The 17,171-nt window shown below is 43.4% G+C and overlaps 1 protein-coding gene across 1 annotated transcript in view; it reads right to left on the bottom strand.

Moving 5' to 3' along the window:
* STAT1 (signal transducer and activator of transcription 1) overlaps positions 1-17,171 on the bottom strand; it is an 801,166-nt gene that overhangs the window by 571,569 nt on the left and 212,426 nt on the right. Inside the window, exons 6-7 of the mRNA XM_075317825.1 lie at positions 9,985-10,063; positions 4,145-4,248 (exon numbers count right to left, since the gene is read on the bottom strand). Of these exons, the coding sequence (XP_075173940.1) occupies positions 4,145-4,248; positions 9,985-10,063 (183 nt within the window). The remainder of the gene's footprint in view (positions 1-4,144; positions 4,249-9,984; positions 10,064-17,171) is intronic.

A 17,171-nucleotide genomic window follows, 5' to 3' on the forward strand; every position in this document is an offset into this window, starting at 1 on the left:
TCATAGCAGGATCTCACGGGATCGCCCTAGTTCAGGCATTGTTTTAGCCGAAACCAGTGCGAACGATGTGTTTGGCGGTTCAGATTTGAACAGCCAATCACACTGATCGTCGATGGGGGGTGGCGATGCCACCCCCCTGGGGTCAAGTAAAGGTCCCCTGCTGTAAGAAACAGCAGGGGACATCATTTGAAATCCGTTGCTATGGCCACGGCAATCAAATGAACTTTAGGCTGTGAAGTTACGTCCCTGGTCGTTAAGTCACGTAAAAATAGGACGTAACATTACTGCCCGCGGTCGTGAAGGGGTTAAGGTCATTGTGTAGTCCTATGTGATTATATCCTAACATGAGTAAACTAGCAGTATTTTAAGCTTATTTCATAAACTGTATTTATTCCAAAGCACATGCTTAAAATGTAAATAAGATAAATGAAAAAGAACACTGATCAAAATTAGATTTAAGTGGTACACGGTTCATTTTAGTGATGAATTCAAGTTTAATTTATTTGGGTCTGATGGGAAACACTATGTTCGGCTACAAACTGGGAAAAGACTGAACCCAAAGTATGTTAAGAAGTCAGTGAAAGGTGGTGGGGGAAGTGTCATGGTTTGAGGAATGTTTTCTGCAGCAGGAGTTGGACCTCTCATACAGCTACATGGCAGAGTGAATGCAAGTGTGTAGCAAAACCTTCTTCAACAGCACGTGGTTCCTTACTTGCGTTCATCACTCACTCAGCCAGCCACCAATTTTCATGCAGGACAAAACAGGTAAAGTAGTTCCTTGAAACAGTAACATTGAAACAATGTAATGGCCAGCCCAGAGTCCTGATCTAAACCCAGTAAAAAACCTCTGGAAAATCCTTGGTGACAGTTATCACCAAGAAGTCCACAAGAGTCAAAGAACTGTGGAAGAGACTGGAAGAAGAGTGGACCAAAATCACACCAGAACATTGTGAGGGACTAGTGATGTTCTGTGGCTACACATGTGCTGAAGTGATTCAAAGCAACAGCCTGTACACTTCCTACTGATTGGTGACTATTGTTTCCTTCAGAAAATGTAGTTAAAATCTTTCTCTGTGCTACACTCATTGTTCTTTAATTATTGTCATCACATTTTGGGCAAAATTAAGGTTTTATGTTCATAAACATTGGATCTTTTGCAAAACACTGTTCTAGTGGCATAGTGTACCCCTTACAAAAAAACCTTCAAATGTTGATCAATGTAGATTACATTATTTCTTAAAAAAGCAAGTGATCATACATTGTTCTCCAATTTTGATCTTCAGTGTAAATTCATGTCTTCAAATGTTCCCCCACACATAATTTATACCAGTGGGAAGGAATATATACATGTGGGAACATTATTGACATTGTAGCACCACTGAGGTATCAGGTGCCACAAAATGTGCAACCTGTGGATAACCCAAACCCTGGAATACCAGTGCCGGTAAACACACCACACCATCACACATACACTAAACCCCATGTCCAACCTGGGAAAACTGCCTAGAGACAGATTTAAAGGATGTCCACCTATTGGTTGGTAAGCATCCAATCTGCTAGGGAGAGCCCAAAAAAGGGGCGGCGCTAGGTGGGGAGTTGGCAGGACGAGAAAAAGTCAGTTGTTGTTGGAGAGAGACTCTGAGGGAGTCAGAAGTGAGAGAAATGAGAAAGTGAAGTGTTTTAGGACAGTAGTCCTAGGTTTTAAAACCTGAAGAAAGAACCGGAGCTAAAAAGGAGAAGGGCTGCTGTGGAGTAAGGAACCAGTGCCCAAGGAACCTAGGGTGGCCAGAGGCGTGCGGGACCAAGACTCACAGAATCCAGGACAGGGAGGGAGCAGAACCCTTGAACGGGAGTACGCTTCAAGTTACCTGTTAAATCTGCCAGGTCAGGGGATCATCAGGGTGCCTCACCAACTTGAATGTCCGGAGCAAAGCAGCAAAGAGGAGAACTGGGGACAGGTACAGGAGCCCAACCCATTAAAATTGTCCAGGCTGCCTGCTATACGGGCCAAGACTGTGAAATGGTGGGGATCCCAAGATGCTTTAGGCCACGGGGACTCATCAAAAACTAAAGTGTGCACGGAGGACAACTCACCAGGTCACCAAGTGGCACTGGGAACAAAGGGTTAGGGAACACCTGAGAACCAGCATCACCAGGGCATTGGTACCAGAACAGTGAGTAAAAACCGGTTTAAACTGCAGTCCCTGTGTGGCTTGAATCCTTTCTACATTGGTGCATCATCAGCTCACACCGCAGACTACAATCACCATCATCCTCTTCCGGGGCTTAGCCCTACTTGCGGAGGGCCAGAACACCTGAGCTGCATTATATTACCTGCCCCATGAAGATCACGCAGCAGCGGCTCCTACAAAAATAGCCGCAACCCGCAAGTGGCGTAGTCAAAAACTTTTATTTATTTTACTGTTATTTTTCCACTTTTTCCCCCTTTTTCGGATCGACCCCCGGGGTTATGGAACCGGGCATCGGCCGCGATCACGACTCCCCTGTTCACCACACGCCCAGGACAGAGTATCCCACTGCCCTGGGGTGTCACAACATCATAATTCATGTGGCGGTCACCACCATTTTTATCTGTGGGGGAACATTTGGGGACAGGATTTCCACATTCTCCTCTGGTTCTCTTGATCCGAGATACACTTCCTGGAGTCTTCCAACAGAGATTTGGAAGGTGAATTATGGGCCTCGGTGGCTGGAATCTGAAAGTAGACCACAAGGCAGTATGTTCTGTCCCAGTTGTTGAACATAAGAGGTACCAAACAAGACTGTGGTCAAGCATCACAAATCAGTACACCACAAATGTTCAGGACCTTCGGAAAACAGGTATGTCTTTGTGAATGGGCACACTTCTTAGGGACTCTCTACTCCTACAGGTCTTACCTCCTGCTTCCACTTATGGATCCCCATACGCTTATCCAATTATACTATACCACGCACCATAGACTTTTGCCTACTTTGTCAGGTATGATATATTTGGCGACTGCTATAGAGGGCCACGGCCCTGGCTTGTTCATATTGTTTGCACAATTGGCTCTCTATGCTATAACCTCTTGGGCATCATCATATTGCATGAATTGCTTTGTATATGGTTCTAATAGATTGGCTATTTGAGTTTGGGGGTATTAACATTGCCTGTACATTTTGGTGCTGCTCGTTTCTTTGTGTTGTTTCTAATGTTTCTAAAGCTTTTGATTCTTCAATAATATTTTTTCATTTTTATTATTCGGTGTGCTTTCATATTTACAGTGTCTTTTCTCTTAATTTTAGTACTGTCCTCACTGTGAGAGGAAGCACCCAGCTTTTACAAGTTGATTGTGTAGTGATTGGCGGTGCACCCTCCCCCCCTTGTTACATCTTTGTGAATGGCTCTCAATTTTGTCTGGATGGCACCTATGATGAAGCTACGTGAGAGGATGCTAAGGGTCTGTAGAGCTGCCAACAAAGCATAAGGGAGGAATCTAAGGCTTAACACACACAGGCTCCTTTCAGATTGTGTTTTTTCCTACATCCACAGGTCCCGTCGGAGCATCCGTCCGAACCGCCCCTCCCCTACTCTGCAAAGCGTGTTCCGGAAGCACGTGCCCGGCAGGACCATTCACAGTAATGGGGCACACAACGTTAGCGTGTGCTCTGTTTTGTGCCATTTTTGCACATATACGTTTTCTGCAGACGGACACCCAAACGTAATGGACTACGTTCGGGTGTCCGTCTGCAGAAAACGTATATGTGCAAAAATGGCACAAAACAGAGCACACGCTAACGCAGTGTGCTCCTTTACATTGAATGGCCCTGCCGGGCGCATGCGTCCGGAACACGCTTTGCAGAGTGGGGGACGGGCGGTTCGGACGGATGCTCCGACGGGACCTGTGGACGTAGGGAAAAACGCAATCTGAAAGGAGCCACAGAGTTTGGTTTCTCACAAGTGTCTCTTTACTTCTTATTCCCATATGTGGGGACTTTGTATTTTGGCCGCTTCAGTCTAAATTTACAAAATGCACATTCTAATCAGAACAAGAAAAACTGTTGTATAAAAGGGTGTATACACATTTTTGATTAGTAGTTTACATGAATTTATAAAATTAAAAAAAAAGCTACTTATATTTATTTTATTAAATATGTAACTTACCTTTCTTTTAATACCTATAGCAAGAAACATGTTTCGTAACACCAATTTTTCCTGCTTGAGTTCATTTTGTGCAAGACGTTCACTTTGTGCATGATGTTCATTTTCTGAAGAACAAAAACAGTGACAATTGAGAAGAATGAAGTGGTCTTGTGAGTTCACACTGCTGAAGTAAAGACTTAGGCGGGCTTTGCAGGTTGCGACATCGCAAGCCGATGCTGCGATGTCGCACGCGATAGTCCCCGCCCCTGTCGCAGGTACGATATCTTGTGATAGCTGGCGTAGCGAAAATTATCGCTACGCCAGCTTCACATGCACTCACCCGCCCTGCGATCGTCGCTCTGGCCGGTGACCCGCCTCCTTCCTAAGGGGGCGGGTCGTGCGGCGTCATAGCGACGTCACACGGCAGGCGGCCAATAGCGGCGGAGGGGCAGAGATGAGCAGGATGTAAACATCCCGCCCACCTCCTTCCTTCCGTAGAGCCGCCGGCGGCAGGTAAGGTGATGTTCCTCGTTCCTGCGGCTTTACACACAGCGATGTGTGCTGTCGCAGGAACGAGGAACAACATCGTACCTGTCGCGGCAGCATAATTATGTAAAAGTCGGAGCCTGCAGCGATGATACGATAACGACGCTTTTGCGCTCGTTCATCGTATCATCTAGAATTTACACACAACGATGTCGAAAGTGACGCCGGATGTGCGTCACTTTCGATTTGACCCCACCGACATCGCACGTGTGATGTTGCAACGTGCAAAGCCGCCCTTAGTTCTTGACATGTGAAATTACAAATACACCATTTTATTCTTTACTAATATATCATATACGATTGAAACCAGAAGTTTACATACACCATCTAAAAAGACATTTATGCATGTTTTTCTCTGACATGAAATCAGAATAAACCTTTCTTGTTTTAGGTCAATTAGGAACCAAAATTATTTATATTGCCAAGTGCCAGAATAATGATAGAGAGAATGTTTTAAGGTATTTTTACTACTTTCCGCAATGTCAAAAGCTAACATACATTTCATTAGTATTTGGTACCATTGCCCTAAAACTGTATAACTTGGGTCAAACGTTTTGGATATCCTTCCACAAGCTTCTCACAATAGTTGGTAGGAATTGGGCCCCTTCGTCCTGACAGAACTGGTGAAACTGAGCCATGTTTGTAGGTCGCCTTGCTCGCACCTGCCTTTTCAGCTTTGCTCAAAAATGTTCAATAGGATTGAGTTCAGGGTTTTATGATGGCCACTCCAAAACATTGACTTTGTTAGCCTTAAGCCACTTTGTAACCAGTTTGCCAGTATGCTCGGGTCATTGTCCATTTGGGAGACCCATTTCCACCCAAGCTTAAAGTTCCTGGCTGCTGTCTTGAGATGCTGCTTCAGTATTGCCACATAATCTTCTTTCCCTATGATGTCCTCTGTTTTGTGAAGAGCACCAGTCCCTCCTGCAACAAAACAACTCCACAACATAATGCTGCCACCCTCGTGATTCACAATTGGGATGGGGTTCTTAGGCTTCAAAGCTTCTCCCTTTTCCCTCTAAACGTAACAATGGTCATTGTGGCCAAACTGTTCAATTTTAGTTTCGTCAGACATGTCTCCAAAAAAATACGGTCTGTGTTCCTGTGTGTATTTGCAAACAGTAATCTGGATTTTTTTATGTTTCATGTGGAGTAATGGCTTCTTCCTGGCAGAGTGGCCTTTCAGCCCATGTTGATAAAGTACTTGTTTCACTGTGGATAATGACACATTCTTACCAGCTTCCGCCAGCATCTTCACAAGTTTTTTTGCTTGTGTTCTTGGGTTGATATGCACATGTCTGATCAAAGCATGTTTATCTTTGGTACACAGAACCCGTCTTCTTCCTGAGCGGTATTGATGGACATTTCCATCTTGTTTGTACTTGTGTATAATTGTTTGTAAAGATGAATGAGGAACCTTCAGGTATCTGGACATTGCACCCAAGGATGAACCACACTTGTGCAAGTCCACAATTTTGTTCCTAAGATATTGGCTGATTTCTTTTGACTTTCCCATGATGCTACACATTTGGCAAATATACTGCTCAAAAAATAAAGCGAACACTTAAACAGCACAATGGTATTTTAGTGTTTCCTTTATTTTTTTGAGTAGTATATAAATAATTTTGGTAATCCTAATTGACCTAAAACGGGAAAGGTTTATTCTGATTGCATGTCAGATAGTGAGAATAGCATGCATATGTGTTTAAGTAATGTAAAGTGTATACTGTATGCAAACGTCTGGTTTCAACTATAAACAGTACTTGGAAAAAGGTACTTCTATGTTGATCTCAAATAAGTTATTTATTCTAAGAAGCAAAATGAATATTCTCCCCCAATATAAAATGACAGATATAAGCTTGTTCATACTACTATATTATAGTAAGTGATTATCTCATATTATACAAAACCCTCATAAAGCATTCAATGCATGCAGGAAAAGAAAATTTAAAGTAACAGATGCTCCTCTACTTTATGCTAGGGCCTTTATCACTACTAAGAACATGAGGAGGTACCTGTAGCGTGTAGCCCATTCTGGCTATACAGGTAGTCTAGCTCCTCACAGATTGCATATAATCATTTTTGTCTGTACAAAAAAAGGGTTTGCTTTGTATCCAAGCAGTCTCATGAACATAAAGCAGATATCAAGACATAGCCTGTTACATAAGCAGAGGCAGAGAGGATCACAGAGGGGTATGAACCCAGTATCTGTTCTTTTCTGTGACTAGGAACAGGAGAAGCAGTGCTAGAGCCCGACAAAATCACCTTCAACGGACTACTGATGAACAAGCTTCTGAACCAAGCTATCAAAAACAGACTACATGAGGGTGGCAGGAGGCAAAATCTTGTAGTAGGACCTGTGCTCAACCTAGTATAGTGCAGCTCCATTAACATTTGCCAATAAAAACAAGATTTAGCAGGTCTGCTATTGGGTCTCTTTTCTCCTCACAGATTAATGCCGGTTTACATTGAACACATGTGACAGGTTTTATACAGTCAGGAGATGCTGTGGTTAAAGTTATTCTGCCTCTAACGTCATGTAGTATAACAGGTTTGTTGATGTGTCAATGATGGTTTGGGTAAGCATATTACTGGAGAATCCTCCATGTGATAGCCAACAGCACCCTGGCCTCATGTGGCCGGAGTGTGTCGGCAGTTCCTGAATGAGTACTGATGCCATTGATTGGCACAATTGTTCCTTAGACCAAAAATCCAACTGAGATCCTTTGGACCACTAGATACCAGGAGAACCAAAGCTGTCGAGTTGTGTCACAGACTTTTTAAGAACTTACTGATGTCCTGATTCAGGTCTGGAAAAAGATTCTCCAGGATAATATCAGGATAACATCTCATCAGGGGCACATACATTGTCAGGAGTATTTACAAATACATTGAGGCCATTCACACTACTGATTCACATTATGAGTAGATACAGGAGAACGGATTTGCAGTACTCCGGGACCATTGGCCAGGTCAGGAATCTGTGTCAATAGAAAATGAGGCCTGCAAATCTCCTGACCTCCCATCATTCTCGACTCTTCTTTTGACTAGTTGGACTGGTGCAATGTTGTGTGTCAGGCCACAATGATGACGTCCCACAAACCCGACTAATCAGAACAAGAGCCAGGAATGCCCGGAGGTAAGGAGATTTGTGGACCTCTTGTCCAGCAGTCACAGATTACCGACCTGCAGAATAAAATGGAGTCCTGCTAATCAATTCTCCCATCTTTACTTGTGAGCTGTTATGATGAAATTCATGCTGCAAGTTGGATCTCTAAAATCCAGCTCTAAATTGGTTGATGACTTTGATTTCCATTAACCATTGATACGGACGCTATATTGTTCTTAAAGACTTACAGGTAGGCATATCATTCTGTGGAATAAAGGAAAGTGAGTGTGCAAAAATAAAGCTTTATTATAATGTGCATGTGTAGTCAAATGAGTAATTGAGCCTGTTAGTAAACTTGTTTATGGCAAGATTCTTATCAATACATATTTATATTGAGGAATTGTTTACGAATGACCAAAAGGTCTTTTGAGATAAGGAGAAAAATTCACGTGAGGGGATACCTTTGATCAAAACAGTGTTATCAGTATTGAGAGATGTCTGGTTACTTAAGTGAACCTTTTATAAAAACAAACCAAAGTTTGTTCCTACTACATGATTTTGTAAAAAATTGGGTAAAGGATCTAAAGGCTGCTTTACACGTTGCAATCACATATGCGATCTCGTATGCGAACGCACACGCCCCCATCGTATGTGCGGCACGGGCAATTAGTTGCCCGTGTCGCACAAACAATTAAACGCCGTCACACGTACTTACCTTCCATACGACCTCGCTGTGGGCGGCGAACATCCACTTCCTGAAGGGGGATGGACGTTCAGCGTCACAGCGACGTCACACAGCGGCCGGCCAATAGAAGCGGAGGGGCGGAGATGAGCGGGACGTAAACATCCCGCCCACCTCCTTCCTTCCACATTACAGGCGGGACGCAGGTAAGATGTGTTCATCGTTCCCGGGGTGTCACACGGAGCGACGTATGCTGCCTCGGGAACATTGAACGACCGGACGTTCAATTTTTAGATTTTGAACGACGTGTATGCAATCAACGTTTGAACGCACAATCATGGTCGCACGTAGGTGTCACACACTACAATATCACTAACGATGCCGGATGTGCGTCACTTACGACGTGACCCTGCTGACACATCGTTAGATATATTGTAGCATGTAAAGCCCACTTTAATCTCTCTAAATTGAAGTAGGCAAGGTTCCAGAAGAACCATAACTTTCAGCAACATGAGAAGCTTGGTCTAGAAGAGGGTGACATTCCTTACAATGATGCAACTTGCAGATGAAGGAAATACATGAGGAAGGCAAAAGTTAATTTAAAAACCTTAGAAAAGATAGACTTAAGCGGGCTTTACACGCTACGACATCGCTAATGCGAACTCGTTGGGGTCACAGAATTGGTGACGCACATCCGGCCGCATTAGCGATGCCGTTGCGTGTGACACCGATGAGCGATTTTGCATCGTTGCAAAAACGTGCAAAATCGCTCATCGGTGACATGGGGGTCCATTCTCAAAAATCGTTACTTCAGCAGTAACGAGGTTGTTCCTCATTCCTGCGGCAGCACACATCGCTCCCTGTGACGCCGCAGGAACGAAGAAGCTCTCCTTACCTGCCTCCCTGCCGCTATGCGGAAGGAAGGAGGTGGGCGGGATGTTACGTCCCGCTCAGCTCCGCCCCTCCGCTGCTATTGGGCGGCCGCTCAGTGACGTCGCTGTGACGCCGCACGGACCGCCCCCTTAGAAAGGAGGCGGTTCGCCGGTCACAGCGACGTCGCCGGGCAGGTAAGTATGTGTGACGGGTCTGGGCGATGTTGTGCGGCACGGGCAGCGATTTGCCCGTGTCGCACAACAGATGGGGGCGGGTACCCACGCTAGCGATATCGGGACCGATATCGCAGCGTGTAAAGTAGTCTTAAGTGAACAACTGTCCTACAATAATTTTCAGAGTGATATTGATGGAAATCAGGTACTGTGAAGTGATCACACTATGTATGGGATGAAACTGTGAAGGAGGGAGATTCACCGTGGGATTCAATGTGTGTGTGTGTGTGTGTGTGTGTGTGTGTGTGTGTGTGTGTGTGTGTGTGTGTTTGTGTGTAGGGGGGTGCATTTGTTTGAGCATCATACTCTATAATGGTCATAAGACATGTATTGCGGGTGAGAACACTAGCGATAGAATTAAAATTTAAAAATATATTTTATATTTTGAATTATATACACAGCCAATTTTATTTCATACCTCTGCTTTGTACAGTTTTACATTTAAAGTCATATTCATCTTGTAAGTCTTCTAAGTTCTTCACATCTTGCTCTACCTCCTATGGAAAAAAAAAAAGTAAAAAAATTTCAAAGGAAAATGCATATTTGATAAAAAGAGAAAAACGATTTTGAACTTCAATAAAGCCTCTATGTAATCTTTTTTTTTAATCCAGTATTTGAGAATAATACAAATAAGTCATGCAATAAGCCTGAAATTCCAATTCAGAAGGTAAAACACTGCCAGTAAACAAATAATGCAGGTATCCAATGTACATTGGGAGAAAACCTTTCCGATTGTAAGAAAACGAATTACCATGTGCACAGTATAGTAATCAGACAATACTACGAGGAGCTGCTGATAAGTCTTCGGCTTTACCCAGAAAGAAACGAGATATGATGATGAAACTGTATATTTATTCCACATACAATGGGGACAGTGTTGCCAATGTATGTAAAGCGCTGTGGAATTAATAGCGCTATATAAATGAATACAATTATTATTATTATACTCTCCACTGATGTAAACACACTTCTTACATCGGTATTCCAAGTTCTATAAGCCTAGCAAAAAGAAAGATTTTGGTTGTGCCTCAAACCAGGCATCAGAAATGGTATGAAATTTGGTACCCTTGATGTGTTTCTTCAGGTTTGGAAACAGATGATAATTGGAGGGAGCTAGATCTGGTGAATAAGGTGGGTGGTCAACCAGCTGGAAGCCCAGCTCTGCTAGTTTTGCCATGGCCGCTTCAGCAGTGGGAGCGGAGGAATTGTCTTGCAGGAACAAGATTCCTCTGGACAGCTTATCGTGCCTTTTGGCCTTAAAGCTGCCTTGAATTGGTTCAAAAGTTCAATGTATTACCTTGCATTGATGGTGGAGCTCTTTTGAAGGTAGTCCACTAGCAGCTCACCCTCCTTATCCCAGAACACAGACACCATCACCTTAGTGGCTTATTTTTGCACCCTGAAATTCTTTGGATGAGGAGAACCACTGTGCCTCCACTCTTTTGACTGCTTCTTGTTTTCAGGGTCATACAAATCCAGGTCTCATTCATAGTGACCGGTCAATCCACGACGTTTTTATCAGTCCAGAAACGCTGACAAATGGACCGTGAAGTTTTCACTCGCATGCTTCTCTGATCTGTTGTCAAACATTTGGGGACCCACTTTGCAGATAGCTTCCGTATATCCAAATGTTCATGGAAAATGACACAAACACATTCACGAGAAATCCCCATGATGTCTGCTATTGCTTTAGCTGAAATTTGTCAATTCTCCAGTATGAGGTTGTGCACAGCATCAACGATCTCCGGAACAACAACCACTCTCGGTCATCCAGGACGTTCCTCATCATTGGTGCTAAAGTGGTCCGTTTTAAATTTGGCAACCCAGTTCTAAACTGTGGAATATGAAGGGCATTGATCCCCCAATGTCTGCGACTTATCACCAAGAATATTTTTCACAGACTTTCCTTGCAAAAACAAGAATTTTATCACTCCTTTGCTCTCAGTTGCTGTGAATATCGCATTAGACAATGTAACATTCCTTACCATAGAACCAAAAAAAGATCACAAAGCCAAAGATTTATCAGCAGACCCTCATATAGTTTTCAAAATAGATTCAATTATGTAGTTTAAATAAACATTAGGATTAACATTGGCAAAGAAAAAACATACATGACCTCCCCTATGGCACAATAGAGCTTTCCTACCTGGTATGGACAAGTATACATCCTTCTTGTGGTGGTAAGTGAATGTCTTTGAGAAAACAGTTCCTTACTTCCTGGAGTCTTAACTCATTCAAGGTCCCGAGAGAGAAATACTCAATCCCACTCTCAGAACATTTCAAGTTATCTGCTCAGACCTGACTACTGTATATACTCACATCATTGGAATATGTCTAAAAATCATCTCCACACTCCAGAGGCTCCAAGTAAACCTGTCATTTTAAAAAAAAAAATCCTCCCGCTATTAACCCCTTCATACTACAGCCTGTTTTCACTGTTATGACCAGGCCAAAAATTTCAATTTTGATGAAAGTCACTTTATCCACTAATAACTTTGGAACGTTTCAACGGAACTCAGTGATTCTGAGAATGTGTTTTTTTCTTGACACATTATACTTCATGATAGTAATAAATTTAGGTTGATATGATTATGAAAACATCGAAAAATTGACAAACATTTTGAAACATTTGCAATTTTTGAACTTTTTTATGCCCTCAAAACAAATAGCAATATCACATAAAATAATTAATAAATAACATTTACCTCATGTCTACTTTATGTAAACATCGTTTTTGAAACATTTGTTGGGAAGTTAGAAGGATTAAAAAATTAGCAGTAAGTTTTCATGATTCCAACAAAATTTACAAATCCTATTTTATTAAAGAGTACTTAACTTTTGAAGGCACTCTGAGGGGGTATTATTGTGGCATGTATCCACCTCCACAAAAGATACTCTGACATGCTCAAGTATGTATCCACTCGGTTCAATAATTTAAAGTGTCCTTCATTGTCAAACTCGAAAACCTAAGAGCAGTCAGTTTGATCTAAATATGGCTCTACAAGATCCGAATATTTTCGAATTTTGCGCTCTGATTTCGACAGAGAAGCAGGCTTCAGAATTTGCCCGCCAAAATGGTTTGCTTCTGTCCCAGCAACAGCTTCAACGGCAGCAGCAACAACAACTACAACAACAACCACAATGCATGCTCGGAACGCCTGGCTGCACTGGAAACATCAGCCAAAAAACTAAATACATGCGCCAAAAGGATTACGAAGGATTTCATTGCAACAAGTGCAAGAAATGGAGAGCAGCAAAGAATGCATTGGTCGGTGGTGAAATACGAGGCGCTTCTGAAGCACATGAATTGCGCTTTCTTTGCTACTTTAGCAACGGATAGAATGTGAAAACATATGAATTGAAATAGGTATACACTTTATTTCATGCCAATAGATATAATCAATAATAGATAATCAATGATAGAACAGGGTGGATACATACTTTAGCATGTCAGAGCATCTTTTGTGAAGGTGGATACATACCACAATAATACCCTCTGAGGGTCCTATATGTAAAAAAAAAAAAGCTGATCAAGACACCATTTTAAAAACTGCACCCCTCACGGTATTCAAAACCGCATTCAGGAAGGTTGTTAACCCTTCAGGTGCTTCACAGAAATAATAGTAAACTGGAAGAAAATAATTAAAAATTGCATGCATTTCACCAAAATGTTGCTTTAGAGACAATTTTTTAATTTTCACAAGGTTAACAGAAGAAACTGCACAGTAAATTGGGTTGTCCATTTTTTCCTTAGTATTCCAATGCCCCATATGTGAGGGAAAACTACTGTTTTGGAAAATGACAGGGCTCAGAAGGGAAGGAGCAATATTTGACTTTTTGAACACAGATTTGAATAGACTGCGGATGCAATGTCGCACATGTGTACCAAAACAGCATAACACTCCAAAAAGTGACCCAATTTTAGAAACTATACCCCTCAAGGAATTTATCTGGGTGTGTTGATACTATTTTTAACCCACAGGGTCTTCCCAGAATTTTAAAACATTGGACTCTAAGAGGTACTTTGCACGCTGCGACATTGCTAGCCGATGATAGCGATGCCGAGCGTGATAGTACCCGCCCCCGTCGCACATGCGATATCTTGTGATAGCTGCCGTAGCGAACATTATCGCTACGACAGCTTCACACGCACTTACCTGCCCTGCGACGTCGCTCTGGCCGGCGACCCGCCTCCTTCCTAAGGGGGCGGGTCGTGCGGCATCACAGCGACATCACACGGCAGGCGGCCAATAGAAGCGGAAGGGCAGAGATGAGATGTAAATATCACGCCCACCTCCTTCCTTCCGCATAGCCGATGGAGGAAGGTAGGGAGATGTTCCTCGCTCCTGCGGTTTCACACACAGCGATGTGTGCTGCCGCAGGAACGAGGAACAACATCGTAGCACCTATTGGTGCGACATTATGGAAATGTCCGACACTACACAGATCACCGATTTTCAACGCTTTTGCGATCGTTTATCGGTGCATCTAGGCTTTGCGCGTTGCAACGTCGTTACCAGCGCCGGATGTGCATCACTTTCGATTTGACCCGACAATATCGCAGTAGCGATGTCACAGCATGCAAAGTACCCCTAAAAATGAAAAATTACATTGTTTCACAAATATTGCTTTAGCTCCAAATATTTCATTTTCAAAAGGATAAAGGAGAAAATGGACTGCACAATTTGTTGCTTAACTTCTCCTGAGTACAACGATATCCAATATGTGGTTGGAGTCTACAGTTTGGGAACATGGCAGGGCACGGAAGGTAAGGTACTGCTTGACCGGAACCGAGTGCAGATGCCATATCACAATTGAAGAGCCTCTAAGATGCCAAAGCAGCAGAAACCTCCCATAATTAACCCCATTTTAGAGAGTACACCCATTAAGGAATTTATATAGGAGTTTGGTGAACATTTTGAACCCTCAGGTGCTTCACAAAATTTTAAAACATTGGAACGACTTCCGGTTCCTGTCCTGGCTGAGGTGGAAGCATAGAGGAGAAGCTCCTGCCACCCCTCACAGAAACCGACTAAAAACAGACCCCCCGGACGAGCCACCAAACAGAGAGCAGCACAGGAGGTTACCTAAAGCAGACAGCTATGGAATGGTACCTCCTGAGAAGTGCTGGGAGCGGTGAGTCAGCCTGGAGAAGCTTTGATATGGACAGGGGAGAAGATAAGATAATGGCGCCGAGCCTGATGGGGGAGGAGCCTGAACGCATGGTGAGAGACTCAGAAAAGCAAACACAGAGCTGGAAGGGGAGAGATAAGGGAGATATGAGCGAGGAGACAGGAGATAAGGAAGATATGAGCGAGGAGTCACAGGAGGACACAGCAGGAGAGAGGTGGATGCAGGGGACTGATGATGGTGGATCGCAATGGGAGGATGAAGGGGATATGGAGGCAGAGGGGAGAGAAGATGCAGACAAAGCAGGGCAGCTCAAAGACACAGCAGTGTTGGAGGATGAAACTGACAAACAGTACAGGGAGATTAATCCCACTCAGACTCACAGGAAGTCAAATGCAAGAATTCATAGTACCCCTTCCAAAGGAAACAAAAAGCAGCTTACTACACCAACATCACAAGCCTGCAAGCTATTGGGGGATGGAGGTGGTGGCCCAGTCCAGACAAAGAGAACTAAGAAAACAGCACCACCTGCAGGCCAAGACAAGTACACACAAAAGCTTAATGTGGACTATAAAAAACTGGCTGAAGAAGTGACATCACACTTGTCAAAAGAGGTTAAAGTGGCTATTGAGGCAGCCATACAAACATCATTAGCTAATATGCAAAAACAGATAAATGCCCATGCCTCTAGACTGGCAGAATCAGAGCAGAGAATATCTGACTCCGAGGAGACAATACTGGCTATGCAAGCACAAATAGCAGCTCTAGCAAAATCTAATGAATACTTGAAGGATAAAGCGGACGATTTGGAAAACAGATCGAGACGAAACAACCTACGTATAGTCGGGTTGCCAGAGTCTGTGTCGATTGGTCAGTTGGATAATATATGTGAGTTGGAGCTACCGCAGGCCCTGGGCATAAAGGCGAAATTCAGAGTTGAAAGAGCCCACAGAGTGGGTCCACTGAGACACCAGGAGGCGAATAAGGGAGAGGGCCAAAACTCAAACAAGAATACCCCGATAAGAGCCAGGAAGGTGATTGTCAAATACCTTGATTATAAGCATAAGGAGGAAATATTGAGGGCCTTTAGAGAACGAAAGCGTCCACTACAATATCAAGGCAACAGACTGCTAATTTTTGGGGATTATTCAGCAGAAGTATCCAGAAGGAGAAAAGAATTTACCAAAATTTGCTCATTTCTGTACAACAAAAAAGTAAAGTGCCAGCTATTATACCCTGCTACACTGAAAGTTAGAAACCCCAATGGCTCGTTTGTATACTACAAGGACTACAAAGAAGCAGAAAACATTCTCATGGCAGAGCTCAACAAGACTAGGTCAGAAAGGCAAGAAAAAGGAGCTAGTGGAGAAGGGAATAACAGAAGAGGATCCCCCACAAGCTCAGGAAGAGATGTGGGACGTCTTGGGGGACAAAAGCAAGTCGAGACCAGGGAGGAAAGGAGGCCAAGCCCGGGTCGACAGCATAATTCTCGCCTGGAACACAGGAACCAACCCTTGGAGAGAAACCATGATACCTGAACTGGAACTCGCTCATTGTTTTTCCTTTTTTTGCCTGTTTTTTTTTTTTTTTCTCTTCCCAAACAGGGAGAGGCGTTGAGGAGGATGCATTACGGAGAGAGGGTTGGGGAGGTGAGAGGAGGAGGGGGAAGGGAGAAAAGAGAGGAAAACATCCCAAAGTCTGGGTCCTCTTCCCCCCCCCCCTCCTCTTTTTTTTTTTTTTTTTTTTTTGTTCTTCTTCTTTCTTTCTCCATCTTCTCTCCCCTTGGTCTTTTTTTTTCTTTTTTTTTCTTTTTCTCCTTTGTCCAGGAACATCATCCAAATTCAAATGAAGTGGGCCTGTTCTGGGCGGACTGATGGCTACCTGGAGTCAGAGATAAGTAGGACTGGAGAATCTTGCTGAGGTTTTGACATACTGTGCTAATTTTTGCATAATTTTCAAAGGCTTATTCCAGTTAGTCCGGGGATAGAACATATATTTTTTGGGGGGTGATTAGGGAGCTACATATTTTGGCTAGGAATAGGGGAGCTCACCAACGTGGCGGGAAGCGCCGTGGATTTCTCGGAAGGGAAAATATGTTTTACAGTTACATGCTTTTTGTTGTATTTGTTATATTTGCAAGGTGGGGAAAGGGAGTGTCGATTTTGTGGCACCAACTGTGATTCTAGTGTCGAACATCTCGTCTTCCTTGATGCAGGGGCCCATAGGGGAGGGAGTAGTAAAAGCAGAATACACAGGTTAACATGATACAGATAACTACGTGGAATGTTAAAGGGCTGAGATCACCTAACAAACGAGCAATGATATTGAGACATCTGAAAAGACTAAAGACAGACATTGCCTTATTACAGGAAACCCACTTGGGGGGGGAGGACTTTTTCCGCATGAAGAAACATTGGGTGGGCACCGTTTACGGGGCAGCGGCACAAGGTAGAAAAGCGTGCACTATGATTCTAA

This window comes from Anomaloglossus baeobatrachus, chromosome 7 (genome assembly GCF_048569485.1).
Source record: "Anomaloglossus baeobatrachus isolate aAnoBae1 chromosome 7, aAnoBae1.hap1, whole genome shotgun sequence".
Classification (NCBI taxonomy): Eukaryota; Metazoa; Chordata; class Amphibia; order Anura; family Aromobatidae; genus Anomaloglossus; species Anomaloglossus baeobatrachus.